We start from the raw sequence: 25639 nt of genomic DNA, 5'->3' as shown, positions 1-25639 counted from the left end.
ATATCTAAAGTTGTGCCTGTCTTCAAACACAAAGGTTCTCCCCTTGAAGTCTCTAACTATAGGCCAATTTCACTTTTATCCAACATTGAAAAGATTTTTGAGAAAGTGATGTATTCACGTCTCTCTGACTTTCTTGAAAACCATAATCAAATCTACTCTCGACAATTTGGTTTTCGTAAGGCTCACTCTACTGAGCATACACTCATTAATATTGTAGAACGTATCCGAAACTATCTTGACAATGGTGGGTTTGCCTGTGGTGTATTTGTCGATCTACAAAAGGCTTTCGACACAGTTGATCACGAAATTTTACTTGAAAAACTCGATCACTACGGAGTCAGAGGCATTGTTAACGACTGGTTCCGATCTTACCTCACTAACCGCTCCCAGTATGTTTCTCTTGCAGGCTCAAATTCCCTTTTAAAATCTATTAATCATGGAGTTCCTCAGGGTTCAGTCTTGGGTCCTCTGCTGTTCTTGTTGTATATAAACGATCTTCACCGCTGTATAAGAACCTCTGAAACATATCATTTTGCTGATGATACTCATTTACTAAATTTTTCAAAAACTGTATGGAGTCTTTGTGGGAGGGTCAATGCTGATCTCAGAGTTTTAGTCAGCTGGCTTAATGCCAACAAAATTTCTTTGAATGCTAGCAAAACTGAGTTTGTTATTTTTCGTTCCCCTTGGAGACAGATGGACTGTATTCCAAGAATTAAGCTTTGCGGGAAAATTCTATCACCAAGTAAGAGTGTGAAGTATTTGGGTGTTCACCTTGACAATCATCTAAACTGGAAGGTTCATACTTCTTTCGTTGCTGCTACATTGAGAAGGGCAAATGGGGCAATATCCAAACTTCGTCACTATGTTCCAATTCACATCCTTCTAAACATTTATCATGCAATTTTTGCTTCTCATGTTCGCTATGCTAGTCAACTCTGGGGACTGTGTGACAATACTGTCACACATAGAATTCTTACTCTTCAAAACACTGCACTAAGACTCATGACCTTTAGTGAGCCAAGAACTTCTGCCACTCCCCTGTTTGCTGAGCTTAAATTACTCAAAATCTTTGATCAGGTGAAAGTAATGAATATCTTATTTATTCAAAAATACCTCCAGGGTAATCTTCCATCTGATGTCCTATCAACACTTAATTTTGATGAAATTGATCACAAAACTGGCACCAGGGGCAAAGCTATTAAACTACTAAAACTTTCAACGGTCAAAACCACAAATTTTGGACTTAACTCTTTCTCTCGTCTGTCGTCAAAACAATGGAATGAGTTACTAATGGGGCTCCCCCAGGGGCTGGCGTGACGCGTGAATGACCCTTTTTTCTGTCGTGAATACGTGAATTGGACTTTTTCAACGCGTGAATACGTGAATCGAGATATCCGCGTGAACGTGAAAATAAGATTTTACAAGCGTGAATTCGTGAATCGAGATTTTGAGCGTGAACGTGAAAAAGCAAATTATTGTCTAAAACAAAACTGAATAAACCTAAATATGTCAAATTTTCTTGCTCGCTTCGCTCGCATAATCCTTGATATCATATTGATGCCCTATTGCCATTGTAAAGATATTCAAAATAATCAAAAATTGAAACAGAAACAAATATTTTTTCCTTATTTTTGTAAGGGCACAATTTGTGATGCAAATACTGCATCCAGCAAGAATGTTTTGAAATTTGAGCCAAAACAAAAAAGTCTAAATGAGAAAATTTTCTTCGTCGGCGCTAATGATGGTCGTCTTTCTGTAATCGCTTATATTGTTACTAAATGCAGTACACAAAATGATACCGCATGAACTTAGAGACAGTGAAGGGTATTTGATTCTTCGATAATTTACAAAAGTAGGTAGATAGTTCTAAAAAATTTTATATGATTGCATCATCGAAGTAAGGCAGGTACGTCACTCGCCGTACCAGATTTGTACCAGTAAATGGTCAGTGTTGAAAATAATCAAAGATTCTGAATGAATTGTTTGACCAAACAAGGCATATTAGGAACAATAGCGTGTTAAGGCCGTTTTCTCAGCAATGAAAGAGTGAAAGTTGTCAAAAAATTTTCGCGCTCGCTTTGCTCGCTTTTTCCTTTCCACAGCTTTTATTCAATGAGACAGGGGGTCAAACTTTGGAATTCGCGTCCTCTGGTTGTACCACCTCTTTGAAGCTCGCAACTTTCCAGACCATGAATTTAGGCCAAACCTCAATTTAAATTTATTCTCAAAATAAAATATATTTAGGGCCTGCGACGAAGAAAATTCAGGGGGAAACCTTAAAGCTAAGGCTTAACTTTGCACTTACCTCCCTTAAAAAGCAAATTCAGGCAGGGTTTATACTACCGTACGCCAGAGAGGTAGTTTTTTGTAACTTGGGCGTGATAGACGTGATAGATAGACCTTCAACATTGCCCTATGAAAGCTCCAATAATTGTAAGAGGTCTTAAAAGGTCGACGCTGTCGAGAGTAAGGTCAAAAAACTGCAGAAAACTTTATGTTGGACATAAAAAGGTCAAATTTAGCCCAATAAGGTCACAATCGTTTAACAAAAGATTCAAAAGCAAAATCAGCGCGTGAACGTGAAATGGTTTTTTTTCACGCGTGAATACGTGAATTGGCAAGTTTTTTTGCGTGAATACGTGAATTGAGGGTCGACTGGGGGGGCCTCACTAATAAATCATCCTGACACTGATTTTCACAACCTTGATACTGATGAACTAAAATCTTTAGCTACAAAATTCTATTTAGACAAATACAAAGCTGAAGACAAATAATCTTTGTGTGTGTGTGTGTGTATGTGTGCGTGTATTGTGTGTGCGTGAACTTAGTGTGTTTTCCCAGGGTGGGAGGGGGGTGGGTGGTGTAACAGGAAGAACTTTATAAATAAAACTACTCAAAGAAATTGCCATAAAATAAAGATAAAAATATTTCTTATATTCATTATTTATTTTGTTGTCACTATTGATATTATGATAATCGTTTATTCATTTTTTCTTTAGTTCTGTAATAATTTTTCAGTTTCTTCTAGGTTCCCCATTGTATTAGAGAAATCTATCTTTTTTTTTGTAAGGGGTTATCCTGCTGTGTTGCAGCGAAAATATATTCAATTCAATTCAATTCAATTCATAAAATACAACTATGCAGCTCCGCTCGCAGCTCTAATCTACCATTTTTGTTTTGATTTAACTTTGTATTTTAATGACCAGCCAGGTCATTTATTTGAGGGCTATGCGTGTTAGCCTCCACTGATGCAAGTTACCCGATCTCACGGTACAAAGGACATTTAGATCCAGCCCCACCGTACACCACCGCACAATGTACAGCGGTCGCTTGTTAATGATGACAGTTTTTTATCCAATGAAGTTTGATTGGTGTTCGATGAGTTTGGTTAGTAAAAGTTCCAGCTTTTCCTCCCCGATTGGATGATAGATATTGTCTCGATTTTTAAGCTTTAGCGTGGGCGTCTGCTAATAAGCCGTCGGAATGTAAAAAGAATGGACAACAAGGTAATAAATCAAACTAATCGAGCTTCAATCAAACTTCACCCATCTTGATACACCTTTTGCTAATTAGAATTTTCATTTTGAATCATGGTACCGTTGTTTGTATAAGATTCCCAATTCCGCATTAAGATTCTTGTTACTTTTCTGGAATCTTTCCCCTATATATATTTTCACGGGATAAACAGCAAGAGATTAGGGAGGATTTGTTTAATGGGATGCAGTTTAAAGCAGTTATAAAGGAGTCAAAGTTTAATGTCAAGGAGTATTATTTCTTTAAAGCTTAAAGTTGGCTAGTTTTTACCCTGCCATTTTCTAGTCCAGAAGCTGGAGCTCAACTACTCAACTGCTTTTTGCCTTTAATGGGCTCTTCCAGAAAATGTCCGTACATGGGGGTGGATGATATAGTGTCCGGAGGGGGGTAGTGGAAATCTACAAAATTTGCCTTGTCCTGGGGGGGTAAACTTGATCTCGATGGGGTCAACTGATGCTTGTCCGGGGGGGGGGGGGGTTAGGGGGTTCGACCTGCTGTCCGGGGGATCAAAAGTCACAATGTCCAGGGGGGGAGGGGAATTTCCAAAAAAATGTTATATCCTTCACCCCCCATATTCTAATTTTTCTGGAGAGGTCCAATGATTTTGATGGGCCATCATTCATATCAGAAAGCGATGATAGTATACAACAGATTTTTCTGACTAGCCATTTTTCTCAATTTTAGATAAATTCTACTGGTTATAGAAAGAAGTTGATATAAACTTTGCGCAAGTGAAATAAGTCTTTATCACAAGTTCCTTCAAAGCACAAAGTCAAAGAATGAAAAGTTCATTTTTTCTTCTTCGTTTTCAAAAAAATTTAAATTTATTTTTCTCAAGTATATTGCAGTTCTCTGAATTATTCTGAATTGAAAGATTTTGTTTATGCTTTATAGAATGGAATTCTTTAGTCGCATTTTTTAAGGAATCTTTTTTTTTAATGGATTGAGATTTTTCATAAAAAAACAGGGTATCTATGACCTATGTGTACAATAAATTCTCTATATTTTGTTCAAAATGCATAATGCTGCAGGAGTCACGTTTCACGCGTCTTCGTCGTTGATGTTCAAGTATTATGCGAAATTTTCGACTTTAAGTCGTCTTGTTTTTGGTTTGATTCAGTCACTAGGATAAATCTGATGGTAAGTTGTGATTGAATAACTAACGGCGTAAAAAGGGCCAAGATTTTGCAATTTTAACCTAAAAGCGGCGTTAAGTTTTTATCATTATTTCTCAATTTAAAGGATTATTTTGAAGGTCTTTGATTTGCGAAAATTAGTCCACGCGAAATTATTTGGAATTTTACAATCGCGAAAACAAATCCTGACAAAGCAGACGATCCTTTCGACGACGAGTCGGAATCGGATGATGATGAAAATGAGGAATGAAGATCATACGATTTTTTTTTTCATTTACTGTATTTAGGTAGACTTTCTAGAAAACATGTTACAATCAAAACATATTACGAGTTCAACTCATTTCAATTATAAACTCTAGTAACCTCCTAAAAGTACTTTCTTTGGAGTTTTTTGAAAGCTTTTGAGTGACTTTGTCTGCCTTTGTTCGATTAAAAAACACACATCTCTTTTCTAGTTACAATTTATATAGTCGCGAAATTAAATATAGAAGGCCATTTACGCGAAATTGATTCCACGCGAAAATTTTAAAGACCCTTGATTCGCGAAATTTAATCCACGCGAAATTTTTAAATTCGCGTCTCGCGAAAATTAGTACACGCAAAAATTTATCCACTTAAGGTAATTTATACGAAATTTTATGATTTGTATACTTGGTATTTCAATTTCAAAAACCTATTCAATCATCTTGGGAATTGAATATCTATTGATTGAATAAAGAATTGTAATCTTATTTCAATCATTTTAAGCACAGTTTAGATAATGAGTTTTGAGGATTTTACTTGATATAAAAATGTGTCTGCCTTTTCGGGACATATTATATATGATGAGCTTTTAATAAGAAAAAGGCGTACAAACAACCAGCCTCGCTTTGAAACGATTACCATGGTGACCATCTCATTCGAGACTTTACATTAATCATAAATAGCACGCTTTTAATCATTTAAAACAAAATAAAATTTACAGCACATTTTTATAGAAAAATATATTAAATACACAGTATTATAGAAAAAGAATAAATAGCTTGAAAACTAAGAAATACTAAAACAGCAAATGAAAATATACAGCGGAATATTTAACTTAATGTACAGATAATCTAAACGAGGTACTGTAATTGGATGGATTTCAGATTTCAAAATACCAGCCCGAAACTAAAATTAAACATTAATTTGGTATGTCAATCAGGTCAATGTCATTCATACTACTCTAAATCGAATCTAAAAACTTAAGAGTTATCCTGACCTAACCTCTGACAACAATATATTACGTTTGTAAAAACTGAGATGAAAGAATTTCAGTTCCCGCAAGAGAAATAAAAGGCTTTGAATTGAAGGCCTCTATTGCTGAGAAGCAATTCATATTTACACAGAACCACTACCAAGTAAACAGGATTATATTTTACAATCAGTGACACCTCTATGATGTCCATGGTACACCATATCCTTCAAAACATTCGGTAAACGAAGCTTCGAAACGTTCTCCAAACTACTGCATCGTAGTAACCTCTCACGAATACGAAGTTTGCAAACCATAACCAAAGTCATTGGCTCACTTCTCGCCTCTTCAATCATGTCAGCACACCGTCTAATCTGCGGATTGTTTAACGTGTATTCGCGAAGACTATCACATAGACGAGCGTCGGCACCCATGTTTATAAGATACTGGACCAACCCGACCGCACCATTACGTCCGGCAAGATACAACGGTGTCGGTATGTTCCAGTCTTCATCGTATTGGTCAATATTGATCATGCCAGAGTTGAGCAAAAGACATGCGCAGGCGATACTTTTATTATTGGTTTTATAAGTTTTAATACACAGATGATGTAATGCAGATTGGTGGCCATCACGTTGTAACACTTCATGACCAATAGACGTATTTTTAATTTCACGTAATAAAATTTTCAAGCAATCAATATGCATTTTACAAGCAGCTAACATAACTGGATACATATGCATACCGTTCGGTAAATGTTTAGCTTTATATTTTAACAATAACTCGAGACATTCTTTATACCCGTAAAGCGATACGAGATGTAAAGAATTTTGATAGCTCAGTGCGTTGGTGACTGGATCAACATTTGTGAAAGCATCAATAAGACGTCCATGTTTGGGTGTTTTTGTAAAGAATTGGAAATATTCTTCCAAGACTTCAGTGTAGCCTCTTCTACAGGCGATGTGATGTGGCAAGTTATGTCCACTGTATAACGATGGATTTGCACCTGGAATTATGGAATGAAAATTGTGGGTCTTAAATTAGGTCAACGTATCATTCTTACTTTCTTGTAACAATACGATATACGTGAGATTAGACAGTACTGTACAAACTAAAAGAATATGCACAATCAAAAATTATCATTATCGATTATAAAAATTCACATTTAAACGTTTTAAAGGAAAATGCATTCTAACTTCTCACTGGTAGTTACTATATCAAAATAAGTATTTTTAGTGTAAAATCTAACTTCCATAACAGAGGTTTCATTTCCCTGAATCTAATGGTTTAAAGGGCTCTGATACTGCTGTATTGTGACTGATCAAACAAGGGAAGAATTTTAAAGTTTCCTCAGTTGAAGATCTCTGATATTCACCATATTATACGAATTTCGCATACCATTTTCATTTTTTAACAGAATACTTTGGAATGGTTTGATCTATGTATTGAAAAATTCAAAAAAAAAACAGAAAAAAAATCTTGTAACATCTAATATTCTAAAGGCTGTCAATCTTTTAGCAGAAAAGTGTACAAAGAAATACAAAGTCCTGTCTAGTTAGAAAAACTATCAAAAAACTTTACAATAACAAAACTAACTGTCAAGTGTCACATAAACATTCCACATCTAAAAACACAGGCTTAGACAAATACCCTTAATCCCAGAGACATTATGTCACTATCCCTATTTATAGACTGTAATTAAAACGGTTTCTCTTTAAAAACTACCTTGAGGGAAGAATTTTGACTGGAATTTAATTTGGCAGATGGCTGAAAAAGTTTTTTTATAAGGATATCAATTTGACAGATCAGTGAAAAAGCTAACTTTGGCAGATGACTGATTTTTAGGTACAAAATCGGGTGAAAACATTGATATTGCATTCTTTTAGGGGTAAATTGTGAAAAATCTGAAATGAAATGAATAAAAATTAATTTGGCGGGAACTCAATTTGCCGATTTCAGACGAATCTGCCAAAATCCGAAAAATTTTCTTTCCGCCAAAATTTGTTCCCCTTTGAGGTAGATCATAAAATTTCAAAATTGTTTTATGAATATTTTTATGTTGTAAGGAAATTCAATAGAAGTAGGAAATTCCATACCTTTTTCCAAAAGAAGCTTAACAATATCTTTATGACCGCCATGACTTGCTTCGTGAAGAAGTGTTGAAGAATGGTGTGGTCCACCTCCTGCATTGATATCTATTTTGTTTTCAATCAATAGAGCCAAACAATCATAATGGCCAGATGATGCAGCCATATGTCCTGGTGTCCAATGAGCGTCATCTGTTCTTGACATCAAATTCATACCAGGAGTCCTTGAAATCAGTCAATGTACAATGAAACGTTAGCAGTTACAGTTTCAAATTTGACTCAAATCTTACAATGGATCTCTAAATAATTAACAGTTTGTACATTTTGAAGGAAACAGGATGTAAGTAAAAGTAATACCTTGCTCCCCCTGGCTAGTGTGATGGCTTAATTTGGATTTTTTTCTAACGTTTTGACACGATTTTGGCCAATTTTCACTTGACTACAGTGAGATTGGGTAACTTGCATCAGTGGAGGCTAACATGCATAGCCCTCAAATGAAAGACCTGGTTTGTCATTAAAATACAACTACGCAGCTCCGCTCGCAGCTCTACTCTACCATTTTTGTTTTGATTTAATTTTGTATTTTAATGACCAGCCAGGTCTTTCATTTGAGGGCTATGCATGTTAGCCTCCACTGATGCATGTTAGCCTCCACTGATGCAAGTTACCCAATCTCATGGTATATACATGATGAAATAATTTTGGCAACTTTTGTGATCGTTAAGGGAGCAGAAATTTGGTATGATGGTGTGGATGGGGTGGGGGCTCTTTTTATAAAAAACCTCGATTGCATCCCTAGACCAACAGTTAGTCAGACAATATACTTTATAAATAAGGCGACAATCACAAATATCTTCGTTTCGCGTCGCCCGACAGACTCTCGAAAATTGAGTAGAATTGAGTCGGTGAGTCGGTAAATTTGTCGGACTTTTTATGTCAATGACCTTTCCTTCGTTCAAAAATTTTATTATTGTCGATTTTTTTGCGAGCGATTTCTAGCGCATTCACAGCATTTTGACTTTGTTTATCATTACATGCGCCATTTTGGGGTCGGAGGTCACAGTGTTCAAAGGTCATAATTTTAAACCACCCATTACACGCGGTTGTTTTGGCTGCTGGCTGGCTGGCAGTTTCCTCCAAGAATGCACTCCAAAAATGGATGGAAAAATGGAAACCCGAAAATTTTTACGTCCGACCGACTCACTTTTTAGACCCAACGAGGACGCGAAATGAAGATATTTGTGATTGCCGCCTAATATAAAAGAATAATAAAAGAATCTCCATTTTTATATTAGGAAGAGATAAAAGAACATTTGTTGTCTTACTTTATCAACAGTTTCAAACACTCAAAATGTCCAAATCTTGCAGCCTCATGCAAGTATGTCCAGCCACCTTTTCTGTGAATATTGATGTTTAATTTTGGGTTTTCAAGAAGGTATTTCACACACTCCAAGTGACCATCATAAACAGAAAAATACAATGGTGATCTATTGTCATAATCAACATCATTGATGTCTGCTCCATTTTCTAGAAGTACTCTAACTGAATCAACATTCCCAACTCGAGAAGATACATGCAATGCAGTCATTTGTTGTGCATTTGCTCCATCGACGTATGCTCCATGTTGAACAAGATACTCTAAAATGTGGCTTTGTGAGTTGCTTGCAGCTTGGTGAAGTAAAGTTGATGATAGATTTCTAAATGCTTGTACTGAAAAGTCATTCTCCAAAATAGATTTCAAACTAGCTAGGTGTCCATTTGAAACAGCTTTGAACAAAGCATCAAAATTGTCAACAACTGAAGGTTTTTCGTCTTTCACCGTTGCAGCCATTTTCGAGGTCTGGAAAATGTTTGTTTTTCTAGCCGTGACACTCGATCACATATTTTTACTCAAAAGCCCGAAAAAGCTTAGGCTAAAAGCTAAGCTTCAAAGTTGATATCTTTAGAGAATCGGACTCTAAGCTTTCCGTCCATCAATATCCAAGATGGCGACGATAAAAGAAGTGAAAGACCTCGTGCAGCAAAAAGTTGAAGTTGAAAGGGAATTGGACGAGCTACATTCTGCTTTAGAATCAGTAAGTAATTTCTCAATATATTTTACCAATCTAGAAATGTTTTGATTCTTTATTTGTGACATTTATTTGTCAATCTTATCGAATTAAAGTTTCAAAGGTATTGCTCCACAAATGTTTGCTATTTTTCTTTCCAAAAGAAACAAGTTGCAGATTTAATGAGCAAAAAAGTACTAGTTAAACTTATTTACTTATTTGGCTAATAACTTATTTTAACTTATTTCTCTTACAAGAACTTAATTTGGAAGGAACTAATTTTAGTGAATCAGATGGTAAGGTACAGTCAGGATTAACCGCCCCGGGGGGGCACTCGATCTGAAAACGACCATACGTTCGGCCCAAAATTTGGCTTCTAAAATCGGACCCTTACAGTGCAGTGAATTACCATGAAAAATCATACCCTTACAGTGCACTTTTTCAAAATTTTTCGCCCGCAAGGGCGAAAATTTTTGCAATTTTCCAAGAAAATGTGGAATTTTTCCTCCAAAATTGACCAATTTTGTGCCAATTTTACCAAAAAATTGGCCTTTTATCACAATTTCCTACCCTTACAGTGCAGTTCAGGTGCAGTTTTGTAATTTCCTACCCTTACAGTGCACTAGCTGAACTATGAAAAACCTACCCTTAAGGGCCGAACGTCTGGTAGGTCATTTACCTTAAGTGCCCCCCCCCCCCGGGTTAACCGCCTAATAGCAATAGGAACAAATTTCTTGATTTCTAAAATACTCCTTATCTAAGATATAACTACTTATATAGGCATATTTTTTATTCTAAGCTAGCTAGGAACATTTTCTTTCTTCTCCAAATTTTTCATTTTAAAACAAAGTCACATGTTCAAGTTATGACTAATAGATGTAATAATGCAAAGTGGTTTCTTTTTCCAAAAATCAGCACTTTTGGTGGGCGGAAGGGTGGAAAATCTTAGCTTTTGTAAAAAATATCTTAAATAGGAACATTTTAAGGCTCTCTTTACTAAAAAACGGGATTTGATGTGTAAATAGACCATTAATAAGCAGTGGAATCTGTGTGGAAACTTTAAAATGCAATAATTCAATACTGCATTGATGAATCTTTCTGCACGTGCGTTTGGTTTGGGAACGCGAAACACGAACGCAAACTACCCATGTCTAAACTTTTCAATACATCTCCAGAACTAACAGACTTACCTTCCCCAAACATTGAAGAAGCCTCTACTAATTAAAGTAAATGAGATAAGATAAGATAAAACCTTAAAATCAACCAGAATTCACAACCTTTCGTCCAAAGCAAAAGACGTGCTTTTCTCGCCGCCATCTTGTTTTAGAATGAGAATTCTAGAGAATTCCATTCGGTTCCAGCTTCCGCGGTCTTTTTTTCATCCAATCAGATCGCGTGATTTCACTTTCGCTTTCTCTAGTCCAATAAGACTGCGGGATTTGAGTCATGTGACATCTCTATTAAAAAACCTGCGCGAATTAAAATAGAAATACAGGGGGTCACACTACTGGCTACAGGAACTGAAAGCAAGCAATTAAGGCCAATATTTTTGGTTTTTCTGAAGGACAAAAGGTATAGAAAGCTTTACTGAAAGAGGGATAAGGCTGGGACAATCTATTTAAAAGATATGGACAAGAAAAGGCACTTTTTTGGGTGATAATTAAGATTTTACTCAGAAACTTTAATTCTCTTTACCCCCGTCTCGGCCCCCCTGATATGAGCAAGGGAACCATGTTGGCCACCCCTACTGAAAATTTCAGATCAAAACAAACAAGGAATTAATTCCTGTAACTCGAAGAAAATTGGAAAAAGCTGGTTTTTGACTGTTTCTGATCCTAAAGTGCTATTTTTTTGGTAAAAGCTATGCAATTTATGTTTGGATTTCTAGAAAGCTTACCCATTCATTGTCAATACATTTTTTATTTGAAAGTAATCTCTTCATGGAATAAAAAGATATAGTCAAATCTTGTAGGGTCATTTTTCAAAAAAATTTTGCCAAATTCGATTTTCGCATTTCGCCATTTTACCCTACGCAAACGCACGTGTCTGAAATTTGAAACACAGTTAGAAAATACCTAAATGAAAACATAGACAGTTTAGTCACACTAGCGTCCCGCCAAAATATGTATCAAAGATTAATGCTGCGAAAGCGCTACATCGTTTACTTGACTTGCAAGCAAAAAAATGTGCCGCAAAACTACTAAAGGGATGCATGAAAAAATAACCCGGCGCTTTTTGATGAAATTAACATTTTCAAAAACTATGAGAAATTGCCTAAAATTTGAGCTATAGATGAACAAATTTGAGCCAAGCCAACCTTGAAAACTAATTTGAAGATCAACTTCCCAAGAAAAATATTTACGGGGGAGACGAAACTCACCTAGATCCGCGCACCGCCGGATAGGCTATTTCCCGGAAATTTTGCCTGACCTCAAACACAGACCCATTTACATGTGCGGAATTATTTTTACACCACTTTCCTCGTTTATTTTTGTTGTCAACTGGTTTCTGTCAGAATGCAGACAAGCAAAATCGAGTCATCTCATATGTAAGCAAACTTACAACGGGGGTTCTGTTTTCTCCTTCTAGCTGTGTTTTGGCATCGATGCAGGATCTTTTTACATCTCATTTTAGAACTTTTCATGTTATTGAGCAATGAAAAATTGAAAAAAATCACTTTTAAAGATCCGAAAAAAACTTTTCCCTGATATAATTTTACATTTTTCAAACACCTCTACACCTCTGACATCTTTGCCCTTATAAGGACAGCACAGACATTTCTGCTAACTTGATATTTCATCGTTAAGAAAATTGCTGTTTTTGGCAATAATTGCCATTTTTATTTTAAACACCCAACTGCATTTCCTTTTTTTCTGAAACAGTATAAATTAGCTATATTGTATATAGATAGTCATTAATGATGAAAGCAATCAAGAAAAAAAGATTGTTTGCCAATTTTAGGGATTCGCAAAACTCAAAATTAAGTCTTGCCGAACGCAATCGTAATGCCAAACGTAAAATTCTGGGTAAAATTCGATTGATTCGATTGATATTCGATTACGTTCGATTGACATTCGATTACTTTCGATTGATGTTCGATTACGTTTGACTGCGTTCGACGGGTGGTCGATTAAATTAGATTCCAATTTACCTCAATTCCTTTCAATTTCGAGCGCCTCTTATTAGGGAGGTTAAGTATCGATACGATAGATAAATCAACGCAACGAACGGGCTTTGACACACAACCTGCAGTCATGTGGGACTGCATGATCTGCATTTTCTAGAATCCAGGCTAAAATGATTCACATCATCTTGTTTAACTCTTCAAATGTTGAACAAGAATCAACGTTAATCAACAGAATCAATTAGTCGAACCAGTCGAATGCATGAGCCAACCGAACGTAGTCGAATCAATCGAATCAATCGAACACAATCGAATCAATCGAATCCAGGCACTAATCGAACGCAATCGAATCAATCGAGAAAATCGCGGTAATATTCGATTGGCATTCGATTGCGTTCGGCAATCGAATTTCAATCATTCGATTGCGTTCGATTGCGTTCAATTGATTCGGCGTTCGATTCGTTCGATTGACATCGTCTGGTAATATAAATGAAGACTCACATGATTGGTAAACAAGTGATGGGGGCAGAGGATATATTGGATATTTTGTCCTTGGGGGGGGGGTAGTGGAAAATGATACATCCTTTACCCCCATACTCAAATTTCTTCTGGAAAAACCCAATAGAATATACACTAACAATTCACTTCCTGGAAAATATGTGACAAAAGAGACTGACTAGATCCAAAGTTAAGGGGTGGTACAGGAAAGCCCCCCCCAGCTCTGAACTTCCCCTAAAAGCTTAGTATGAATAAGGTTAAGAATTCAGGGAAGGTGCTGACAACGAGTTAAAAAACCGTTTTTCAGCATGGGAGTAACATGACAGACGAACTGGTTGATCCAGAGGGCTATCCAAGAGCTGATATTGATGTTCTCACTGTCCGAAAAACAAGGGTACGCATTATATGTAAGTTATAAAGTTTTACTCCTTTATTGCAATACTCTATTTCCTCCATTGAGGGCAGCATTATTAAGCACCTCCTTCTAATTAGCTTTCACCTTCAAAATGCCTCACTCATTAGGTAAAAAGGAGAATTGTTTGTTTTGTTTTTCTTTAAGTAAGAGAAGAGAAAGGTCACAAAGCTGTTAATTCTTCTTGTATATTACTAGCCCTGCCTGGTATGGAAACTATAGGAACTTTTGATGGGAACTCAAATTACGAAATAGACGCCTTTAAGTCATGTCGCCTTCTAATAAGTGTGGCACCTAAAGTCACAGAATTAGATACCTTTTTTGACAACATTTTACATCAGGTTAATTTCTAGGTCTGCCTAGGTGAAAAAATCACAAGCACAACAGTTATATTTATCAACCATCAAACCTAGAACATAACATGCATTGTGTTCCTAAACTTATCTTTTGATAATCATTAAATATCTAGATATTCTTTCTTTTTGCACTCAACAGACTTGCAAAGTGATTTGAAGCAGCTTTTGGGAAAGATTGAGAAGGGACTTTACAAAATACATGCAGATGAACGCGAAAAAATGAAGACCGGAGAATCTGCTCCTCCTAATGTCAATACTACAGATCAGAGTAAGTTCCATTGTTTTAGTTTGAACTAGACCAATTTTTCAACCGTTCGAGAGGCTTTGTCAGTATTGTTAGTGGCTTTTAATTGAATTATTTCTAAAAGAAATAGCTTAAGTACAGACAAGTTGAACAACTTTTAATTCCTACATGCTTCTCCGTGGTGTTGCTCTTCAGACATTTAAAATACAATGTGTAATTTTTTAATAATAATGTTCATCATGTAGATGCTGAACCATTTTTGAAGATCGATTTGGTTTCTGAAGGGTCCCCTGCTGAAAAAGCTGTAAGTACACTGTACACTCCATAACTTTTACCCATTTTGATCACAATGAACTAGCCAGATAAAATGAAAGGAGCGACATGAAATTTATGAACAATTTCATGAACATGAAATTTTCTATATCATGATTATTGAATCCCCTAGGATTCCAAAATACACCTTTTCGACCGTAGTCGCCAATTGCCGCGCGGGCATTTTTTTGTCCGCTTTATCCCACTAAAACCGTCCCAGTCCTTTTTTCGCACCTATAGACAATAGAAAAATGTGTCAAAAAAGGATTGGATCGAGTTTAGTGGGATAAAAGTGGCACGCGCCTGACCGTGCGACTACTGTCGAAAAGGTGTATTGTTCGGATCGCTTAAAACTCATTTCTGCAAATGAAAAATTCGACCCCTTTGAGATTAATTAATAATTACCCATTACATCACAAACCGATAGAAAATTTAGTTTTAACTATTGTAATAGAATAATCAACTAAGTCTCGAAACTAAAAAAACTAAAAATTGAACGTTCAAATGTCCAATTTTCAGTATATTTTATTTACTTTAATAATCAGGGCTTGAAGCTAGATGATTTGATTGTACGATTTGGAAGTTTAACTTGTGAGAATTACACTGGATTACAAATGATTGGCTCTTTGGTACAACATTCTAAAGAGGTACATCTTTTGTCCGGCTATTTTTCTTTAAATTTGTGCTTGTGTGGTGTGGAAGTTTAAAAATGTTGTGTAAGCAAACGATAGGACATTACATTAAATGATATCCTTTAATGATTACTCTCCTTTTCAAATTAAAGTACTCAAGTCTCAATTTTTAAAATTTATTTCGTGATATCTTAGAATGAAATTCAAAAGAAAGAGTTTGGTTTGATTCTCTAACATGTCTTTCACTCTTTAGAAAAATATCGAAATCGCTGTCAAACGTAATGGAAAACTGTCAAATCTTATATTGACACCTTCGACTTGGTCAGGCAGAGGCCTGCTTGGGTAAGTGAATTATTTTGCCTTCTTCAGGTTGTTATTAGAAAGACGGCGGTAATGACGAGAAAAGCGAGAAGTAATCCAGAAAAAAAAAAGATATATACCTAGAAATAAGTGAGAATATACCTAGAAATAGGCGAGAATATACCTAGAAATAAGCGAGAATACACCTAGAAAAAACCGAGAACAAACCTAGAAAAAACCGAGAAAAAACCGAGAATATACCTAGAAAAAAACGAGAAAATATCCAGAAAAAAACGAGAAATAAACCTAGAAAAAACCGAGAACGAACCTAGAAAAACCGAGAATATAACTAGAAAAAACCGAGAAAAAACCGAGAATATACCTAGAAAAAAACGAGAAAATATCCAGAAAAAAACGAGAAATAAACCTAGAAAAACCGAGAATAAACCTAGAAAAAAACGAGAAGACACCTAGAAAAAACTGAGAATATACCTAGAAAAAATCGAGAATATACCTAGAAAAAACTGAGAATATACCTAGAAAAAAACGAGAAGACACCTAGAAAAAACTGAGAATATACCTAGAAAAAATCGAGAATATACCTAGAAAAAACTGAGAATATACCTAGAAAAAACTGAGAATATACCTAGAAAAAAACGAGAAAATATCCAGAAAAAAACGAGAAATAAACCTAGAAAAAACCGAGAATATACCTAGAAAAAAATAAGAATATACCTAGAAAAAAACGAGAAAATATCCAGAAAAAAAACGAGAAATAAACCTAGAAAAAACTGAGAATATACCTAGAAAAAACCGAGAATATACCTAGAAAAAACCGAGAATATACCTAGAAAAAACCGAGAATATACCTAGAAAAAACCGAGAATATACCTAGAAAAAACCGAGGATATACCTAGAAAAAACCGAGAATATACCTAGAAAAAAACGAGAAGACACCTAGAAAAAACTGAGAATATACCTAGAAAAAATCGAGAATATACCTAGAAAAAACTGAGAATATACCTAGAAAAAAACGAGAAAATATCCAGAAAAAAACGAGAAATAAACCTAGAAAAAACAGAAAAAAAAACCGAGAAATAAAAAAAAACCGAGAATAAACCTAGAAAAAAAACCGAGAAATCCTAGAAAAAACCGAGGATATACCTAGAAAAAACCGAGAATATACCTAGAAAAAACCGAGAATATAACTAGAAAAAAACGAGAAAATATCCAGAAAAAAACGAGAAATAAACCTAGAAAAACCGAGAATAAACCTAGAAAAAAACGAGAAAAAAACGAGAAAATATCCAGAAAAAAACGAGAAATAAACCTAGGAAAAACCGAGAATAAACCTAGAAAAAAACGAGAATAAACCTAGAAAAAACCGAGAAAATATCCAGAAAAAACCGAGAATAAACCTAGAAAAAAACGAGAATAAACCTAGAAAAAACCGAGAAAATATCCAGAAAAAAACGAGAAATAAACCTAGGAAAAACCGAGAATAAACCTAGAAAAAAACGAGAATAAACCTAGAAAAAATCGAGAATATACTCGAGAATAAACCTAGAAAAAACCGAGAATATACCTAGAAAAAAACGAGAATAAACCTAGAAAAAACCGAGAATAAACCTAGAAAAAACCGAGAATAAACCTAGAAAAAAACGAGAATAAACCTAGAAAAAACCGAGAAAATATCCAGAAAAAACCGAGAATAAACCCAGAAGATATACCTAGATAAAAACGAGAATAAACCTGGATAAAAACCGAGAATAAACCTAGAAAATACCTAGAAATAAGTGAGGCTTGGAAAACACGAGTTAAAAAACACGAGTTAAAAAACACGAGTTACAAAAAACACGAGTTACGTTAAATGTGACGTCATCAATGGGAAATTATGACGTCACAAGTAGATAATTTATCTCGTCAATTTATGGTGCACCTTAATTAATCTTCCAATTTATAACTCACAATTTATAATGCTTACGAGTTAATTAACTCGTCATTTGGTTTAATCTTACGAGTTAATTAACTCGTCAATTTATGGTGCACCTTAATCTTACGAGTTAATTAACTCGTCAATTTATGGTGCACCTTAAACTGACGAGTTAAATTTTCATGAAACCAAGTTGGTCAAGAATTCTAAAATGGTGGTTAAATTATTTTTTGTGCCTAATTTTAGTTTAAAACTATATTGGAATGGTAATTACCTCTCATAATATTCTATAGTTTAAAACTGAGACAGAAGTTGACAAAGTTAACACACGAATTAAAAAATGACCTAAAATTTTCCCGAAAAACCTAGAAAAAAATACTATACAAATAGCAGCCATACCTGTAACATTTCACGATTTGACTTCTATCATTTGTCAGCGAACCATAAATTTTTTGGATTGGTGTATAAATGATAATTTGTTGATTAATTCTTTCGAATAGTTTTTGGTATTCTTCAAAAATGGACATGGTGGTCGTGATCTTCTTTCCTTGTCCAAGTGAAGTTTGTTAGGTTCAAATGATAATGCTTTTCTCTGCTATTTGTATAGTATTTTTTTCTAGGTTTTTCAGGAAAATTCTAGGTTATTTTTTAATTCTTGTGTTCACTTTGTCAACTTCTGTCTCAGTTAAAAACTATAGAATATTATGAGAGAAAATTACCATTCCAATAGTTTTAAACTAAAAATAGGCACAAAAATAATTTAACCACCATTTTAGAATTTTTGACCAAATTGGTTTCATGAAAATTTAACTCGCACCTAACTCGTCAGTTTAAGGTGCACCATAAATTGACGAGTTAATAAACTCGTAAGATTAAGGTGCACCATAAATTGACGAGTTAATTAACTCGTAAGATTATGGTGCACCATAAATTGAAGAGTTAAATTATCTACTTGTGACGTCATTATTTCCCATTGATGACGTCACATTTAACGTAACTCGTGTTTTTTGTAACTCGTGTTTTTGGACCTACCCCGGTGGGCTGTAGGTCCTATAAATTAACCTCTGTTCGTCCGTTCGTTCGTCCGTTCGTTCGTCCGTTCGTTACTAGCTTTTCTCGGGATTGGCTCATTAGTTTTTCCTAATTTTTGGCACAAAGATGCAAAATGGTAATGCCCAAAATGTGACGGAGCCCGATTTTCGAAAAAAAATCATTTCCGGCCGAAAATGCCGGAAATATGCCGGAAAAACCGGCTTTTTGGCATTTTCTCGAGATTTCATCATTAGTTTTTTCTGATTTTTTGCACAAAGATGCGTATTAACAATGTCTAAAACATGGCTTAGTCCGATTTTTGAGAAAAATTCTATTCCGGCTGAAAATGCCGGAAATATCCCGGAAATCGCCGTTTTTGCAGATTTTCATTGGACTTTTTCCTTATATTTCGTTGTTTTTTCACACAAAAACATTATTTGTAGCAATGTTCACCATCAAGCATGGTTTAATTGTCAATAAAAGTGATTTTTGAAGCCGGAACTTTCTAAAAATCGCCGGAACAGCCTATTTTCGCCGGAAAAACGGTATTTCTTGAATTTCTCGAGCTGTACTTTATATTTTTTCATGAAATTTCGCACACTGATGCAAAATAGCAATACCTAAAATATGACAGAGCCTGATTTTCTATTAACGTACTTTTCCGGCCGAAAATGCCGGAAATATGCCGGAAAAACCGGCTTTTTGGCATTTTCTCGAGATTTCATCATTAGTTTTTTCTGATTTTTTGCACAAAGATGCGTATTAACAATGTCTAAAACATGGCTTAGTCCGATTTTTGAGAAAAATTCTATTCCGGCTGAAAATGCCGGAAATATCCCGGAAATCGCCGTTTTTGCAGATTTTCATTGGACTTTTTCCTTATATTTCGTTGTTTTTTCACACAAAAACATTATTTGTAGCAATGCCCACCATCAAGCAATGGTTTTTAATTTGTCAATAAAAGTGATTTTTGAAGCCGGAACTTTCTAAAAATTGCCGGAACAGCCTATTTTCGCCGGAAAAACGGTATTTCTTGAATTTCTCGAGCTGTACTTTATATTTTTTCATGAAATTTTGCACACTGATGCAAAATAGCAATACCTAAAATATGACAGAGCCTGATTTTCTATTAACGTACTTTTCCGGCCGAAAATGCCGGAAATATGCCGGAAAAACCGGCTTTTTGGCATTTTCTCGAGATTTCATCATTAGTTTTTTCTGATTTTTTGCACAAAGATGCGTATTAACAATGTCTAAAACATGGCTTAGTCCGATTTTTGAGAAAAATTCTATTCCGGCTGAAAATGCCGGAAATATCCCGGAAATCGCCGTTTTTGCAGATTTTCATCGGACTTTTTCCTTATATTTCGTTGTTTTTTCACACAAAAACATTATTGATAGCAATGCCCACTATCAAGCATGGTTTAATTGTCAATAAAAGTGATTTTTGAAGCCGGAACTTTCTAAAAAATCGCCGGAACAGCCTATTTTCGCCGGAAAAACGGTATTTCTTGAATTTCTCGAGCTGTACTTTATATTTTTTCATGAAATTTTGCACACTGATGCAAAATAGCAATACCTAAAATATGACAGAGCCTGATTTTCTATTAACGTACTTTTCCGGCCGAAAATGCCAGAAATATGCCGGAAAACCGTTTTTTTTTACATTTACTCGAATTTTCATCTTTAGCTTTTTTGATTTTTTGCAGAAAGATGCGTATTTGCAATGCTCAAAACATGGCCGAGTTCGATTCTTGAGAAAAAAATTTTTCCGGTTGAAAATGCCGGAAATCGCCGTCTTTGCAGATTTTCATTATATGTTTCCCTTGTATTTCTATGTTCTTCACACAAAAACATTATTGATAACAATGCTCACCATCAAGCATGATTCAATTATAAAACTGATTTTTGCGACCAGAACTTTCTATTAATTTTCCCCTACAACCCTTCCCTCTCCCCCCATCAACAATCAATGATGAATTTATTGCGTTATGCATTTTCGCTAAACGATATATTTTCTGACTGATTTTTTTCTCCTCGCATTGCTATCTAACTTTCATCATCAGGTAGGTCCATTCAGCATCTAGCTTGTTTAACTCGTGTTTTCCGAGCCTCGAAATAAGTGAGAAATACCCAGAAAAAAACAAGAATATACCTAGAAAAAACAAAAGAAAACCAGAACAAACCGAGAATTAACCGAGAAAAAAACGAGATTAAACCGAGAAAAAAGCGAGAATATACCCAGAAAAAATGAGAATCGAACCAGAAATTTGAAAATTATTAGGTCAGGTATTTTCATTAAATTTCAATGTAATAAAAGATCACAATAAAATATGCTCTTTATTTCAGGTGTAATATTGTACTCTACAAGAAGTAATTTATTGCGAGTTCCAAGAAATGCCTCTGTCAGTCTTCATTATGTTAGGGAAATGGGATCACGAAGCTTGAAATTTCACACACGTCACGGGGAAAGTCAACAAAGAGTTGAAGCATTGAAATTTGCTAAGAATTGTTCCAAACGATTATATCGGGCATTTGACCTTGCAGAAATGGAATGTTCATTGAACCACGTTACACTCTTGTGGCCATATGGTAAATGATGAAAGAAATATGAATCAATAATTATTTTTAGTCACATCCAAGGTATTTATTATAAATAGATTTTAAATTATACTAAGTTTCAGTCAAATAAATAATTATAAAAAAAGACACAAAAAATGAGATATCGAGTTTCTTGTTTAATAAATGCTGACGTCAGCACAATTGACAAAATGCTCCTGTTCACCATGACCCATACCACAGCCTTTAGCATCACATCCCCAAGAGTTGCCAGTTTTGTACCACCATTGAATCACACAACGTTCACAGGTCAAGTGGGAAGGTAATTTCAAGTGGATTTTGTGTACATTACGTCCGCTGGTTCGGATTGGGTATTTCGTTTGTCCGTTAACCTTTGAATAGAAAAGCGGGCAGTTTGAGACAATTCACTTTTTGCATTCACACTAAATTTCTCGAATTTGAGCCGAACGTGCTTATCACGAGCTATTTCAGAGAATTACAGAGCCTTTCTTTTGTTTACCTACTCTTTCCTCTAACTAAAGCTAACCGAACCGAATCCAGATTTCTCTGGTCTTTAAATTGACTTTTTACAACAGCCTTTGTATGAAAAAATGATAGGTTTCACACACGGCAAAAACAAAAACTCACTTGGCGTAAAAGGACTCCGTTTAATTTTCCCTCTTTGTCACCGGAAGTATCCCTGTTGCTGAAATCTCCGATACGGAATTCGAAGTATCCCAAATGGCTTGCAGTCAATAAGACGTCGAGTTCAAAGTTTTGTCCACGTCTGTAAGTTTTGCCAATGATTCGGTTTCCATAACGACCTCCATCCCTGAAGAATATAAACGTCGAGAATTGATGATTTCTATTTTTATTCTAATTTCGTTTGCCGAAGACAGTTGTCTGTTGTCTCAGTCTAACGTTACATTGTATTGGGCCATTCCGAACATTTCCAGGGGGCAATCGGAGAAGAATTTCCAGGGGGTAAAAGACTAGTTGTAGTTCGCCCACCCTCACTTTTAAGGTAGGAAATGAATTTTTCCAACCAAGGGTATTTTTGAAAGTTTTGTCACTTTCCAAGGGGCTTCCACACATTTCCAAGAATCTCTTTTTGCCTTGAAAAGGTTCGTCCATTTTCACACAGATCAAACATAATTGGGTTTTTGGTACAAATACTTTACGCACAAATACAAACTACTCCCACAAATTTATAAAACGCGAAGTGCTAGATAGATAACTTTGGCTAAAAAAAAAGTGTGCCGTGTGGTTAGATAGAAAATCCCATCTAGGTCACGTGACATTACAATGTAATTTCGTAAACAAGAGCAACAATAATATTTTTTGCAATATTAACGTTTTTTTTGCATGGAAAACCTTACAGCTCCGTCTAGGCCGTCGGGATTTACAGGGATCTGTGGTCACACCTCCGTTACTCCTGGAAATTACTTGGGAAAAGTTTGTGAGGTCAGACTTACATATGTGGTTGATTTCTGAGATGTGCGGCATCTCCGCAAACGCCACAACGTCCTCCGTTTTTGATTTGTGTTCGGCGTCCTGTGGTTAAAATATATACAGATAACTAAAGATATCCCTTGCCTCAGTAAACAATATCTATTATTTCGCTTTTTAGCCATTAGAGCTGAGCCTTTACAAAAATATACGGACCGTTTTCATATTGGAAAATTTAGAAATCCGGTTTTTTCGACACTTTTCCAAAAATGTTATCAAAACGATATGTTGATGAAAAATTAAGGATTCCAGATTTTCTTTCACAAATCTCTAAATTTTTTCTGAGCTATCACTTCCAGCTAGTGATAAGCGGTGAAAAACTATTTACAATTTAGTGATCGGCTCGGGTGAAACAAGGCATGTCCCAAATATATTTTGCGTGACGCACACCGCTTCCATTATTCATTAACTTTCATATATAGCTCAAAAGAATCGTATCAACGAGAGGATTTCGAAAAGTGATTTTGACGTTATAAAATACATCGAAAAAACACGTCAAAAAGACAATTTAAATGACGTCATTATTGAAAAAAGGCGATAATTCCGATTAACTTACTACAATCAAAGCAAAATTTTGACGGGAGATGTTAATTAACGATTCTAAAATATTTCATAAAAAAAATTGAAAATTCACGATGACGTCAGCATTTTTTGACGTATTTTAATTTTTCCCGACAACAAATGACGTCATTCAAATTTTCTGAAAATTTTTGAACAAATATTTCAGAATCATTAATTTACAACTCCAGTCAAAATTTGGTGTTGATTGCATTAAATAAAATTGAAGTTATCGCTGTTTTTCAATAATGACGTCATTTGAATCTTACTTATGTTTATGACGTGTTTTTTCGATGTATTTTATAACGTCAAAATCAATTTTTGACCGATATCTTGAGATTGGCTTGATGTAAATTTTTGACCCAGCACTTTTCGAAATCCGCTCGTTGATATGATTCTTTTGAGCTATATATGAACGTTCAGGAATAATTGGAAGCGGTGCGCGTCACGCAAAATATATTTGGGACATGCCTTGTTTCACCCGAGGGGTTGATTTTCAGACCACCTCAACAAAAATGGGTGCTATTTTATTTCTGTATCAAACTCGCTTTTGACTGGGCAACCCAATTGGTAGACTAGTCTAAGACAAATCACTATCTAAGAAATAACCCCAAAGCCGAAAAAAAATTTGCAAACGGGTTCTTTGCCGAAAAGAGTTTACAGTCAGTAGAGTTTGCCAGTCTTCGAAACTCTCCCGCCGATTTTTTTCCGAATACCACCATATTTTCTCGCCTTTACTATCACTGTAGCGGACGATAACATCGTTTACGCTATCGGGAAAGTTTTTTGGGTGTTTCAAAAGTGACTGATTCAGTTTAACTTTCGAGTGAATAGAAAATCACATACTGGTTCGATGACAGTGGTTTTAATTTAGTAAAAAGTAATTGAGACTTTATTTTACCTCCACACCATAGTTGATTATCGTTATAATTTGCTCCATTTTGCCGGAAGCCGAATCTCCACATGCTGTTTCTGGCTGGTGGACTTCTCATGTAACCGTGACCGAAAACTGATGACGTCATCATGGTGACAACAAGTAAAGTTAAAACGAGGAACGAATTCATTTTTTTATTGATGAGAAAATAACAAGATTAAAAGTGTTTTTAAGTTTTGAGTTCTTTTTGACAAATTCAAGTAATTTAGAAGATGTTTGATCCCTCCTTATATATCACTCTACGCTAATCAAATTTCATAATATTTGCATTTGAAAATTACAAAGTGGGCCTAGGAAAGTTGCAAAGTGACTTACGCGTTAAATTTTATTTACACAGGATACCCACAAAATTGAAAATTCAATTAGAAGTTGTGTTGGCAAGTTTGTTTTTATTTGCTACACGTAAATGCAATCAAAAATCTTCATTTTATTGTAAGCAAGTAGCGAAATAGAAGAGAAGCGCTGTACAAACAAAACACGTCTTGAAATCTAAATACACCTTTGTAGACATTTAAAACTTGAGACATTGAAGTTATGGAGTAGCCCACTTACCAAATAGTTGGACCAAATAGTTGGGGCACCCCGTATTGTTCCCCAACGTCATAGGCAACACGTGGACGTCTTGAATTATGAAATAATACATTGAGTTTCAAGCCCGAAGGGCTAGAGGTGAGACCCCTGGATCGGAAATGAAAACACTTATTTCCCATCCAGAACGCCCGCGCGTAGTTTTTACACAAACGCCGGATTGAAACTAGAATCTATCGCTAGATTTAAAAAAAGTAGTCCTCCAAAACAAAGGAACCGCTAGATTCGATTCGTCGTCATGATTACGCTACGGCGCGTTCTATGCGCGTTTTGGATATGGGAAATAAGTGGCTTCAATTTCTCTTGCCTGAGAAGGATTAAAGTTTCGCGTCGCCTCTAGCCCTTCGGACTTGAAACTCAATGAAATAATACCACACAAGTGACAGTAAAGTTTTAATCGTAGGGAAAGATGTCATTAGTCACCGTACACCACTGCCCTCTTAAGTTTTTACCCTTTTCTTAACTCATCCCTAAATCGTAACACCTTAAGGGTTCTGAGACTAAAATAAGGGAAATTTACGCATTTTAAAGATTTTCAAAACTTCAAAATGAGTTGTGAGAACTGTACGTGTCATTTATTTTGAGACGTTCTGTATTACATTTTACCAGTCATATCTCGGACGATTT

At 35.4% G+C, this 25639-nt stretch overlaps 3 protein-coding genes across 3 annotated transcripts; 1 reads left to right on the top strand and 2 right to left on the bottom strand.

The window, feature by feature from the left end:
- Positions 1 to 5500: 5500 nt before the first annotated feature.
- LOC136805194 (receptor-interacting serine/threonine-protein kinase 4-like) lies at positions 5501 to 9835 on the bottom strand. Its single transcript, XM_067061757.1, has 3 exons — positions 9299 to 9835; positions 7983 to 8197; positions 5501 to 6892 (listed from the first exon to the last, which is right to left on the bottom strand). Exons 1-3 carry the CDS (start codon positions 9802 to 9804, stop codon positions 6063 to 6065), a joined length of 1551 nt encoding a protein of 516 aa, XP_066917858.1. The 5' UTR covers positions 9805 to 9835; the 3' UTR covers positions 5501 to 6062.
- Positions 9836 to 9920: 85 nt separating this feature from the next.
- On the top strand, positions 9921 to 21585 carry LOC136805196 (26S proteasome non-ATPase regulatory subunit 9-like). Its single transcript, XM_067061760.1, has 7 exons — positions 9921 to 10048; positions 13951 to 14050; positions 14551 to 14679; positions 14901 to 14959; positions 15513 to 15614; positions 15853 to 15941; positions 21214 to 21585. The coding sequence occupies exons 1-7, from the start codon at positions 9959 to 9961 to the stop codon at positions 21239 to 21241; spliced, it is 597 nt and encodes a 198-aa protein (XP_066917861.1). The 5' UTR covers positions 9921 to 9958; the 3' UTR covers positions 21242 to 21585.
- Positions 21487 to 24632, bottom strand: LOC136805195 (uncharacterized). The gene is made up of 4 exons (XM_067061759.1): positions 24392 to 24632; positions 22899 to 22977; positions 22072 to 22255; positions 21487 to 21815 (listed from the first exon to the last, which is right to left on the bottom strand). Exons 1-4 carry the CDS (start codon positions 24552 to 24554, stop codon positions 21603 to 21605), a joined length of 639 nt encoding a protein of 212 aa, XP_066917860.1. The 5' UTR covers positions 24555 to 24632; the 3' UTR covers positions 21487 to 21602.
- Between the last annotated feature and the right edge of the window lie 1007 nt (positions 24633 to 25639).

This window comes from Clytia hemisphaerica, unplaced genomic scaffold (genome assembly GCF_902728285.1).
Source record: "Clytia hemisphaerica strain Z4C2 unplaced genomic scaffold, Clytia hemisphaerica genome assembly, whole genome shotgun sequence".
NCBI classification, from domain to species: Eukaryota; Metazoa; Cnidaria; class Hydrozoa; order Leptothecata; family Clytiidae; genus Clytia; species Clytia hemisphaerica.
The sequence above is the reverse complement of the archived record's forward strand: the minus strand, read 5'-3'. Positions and strand labels throughout refer to the sequence as shown.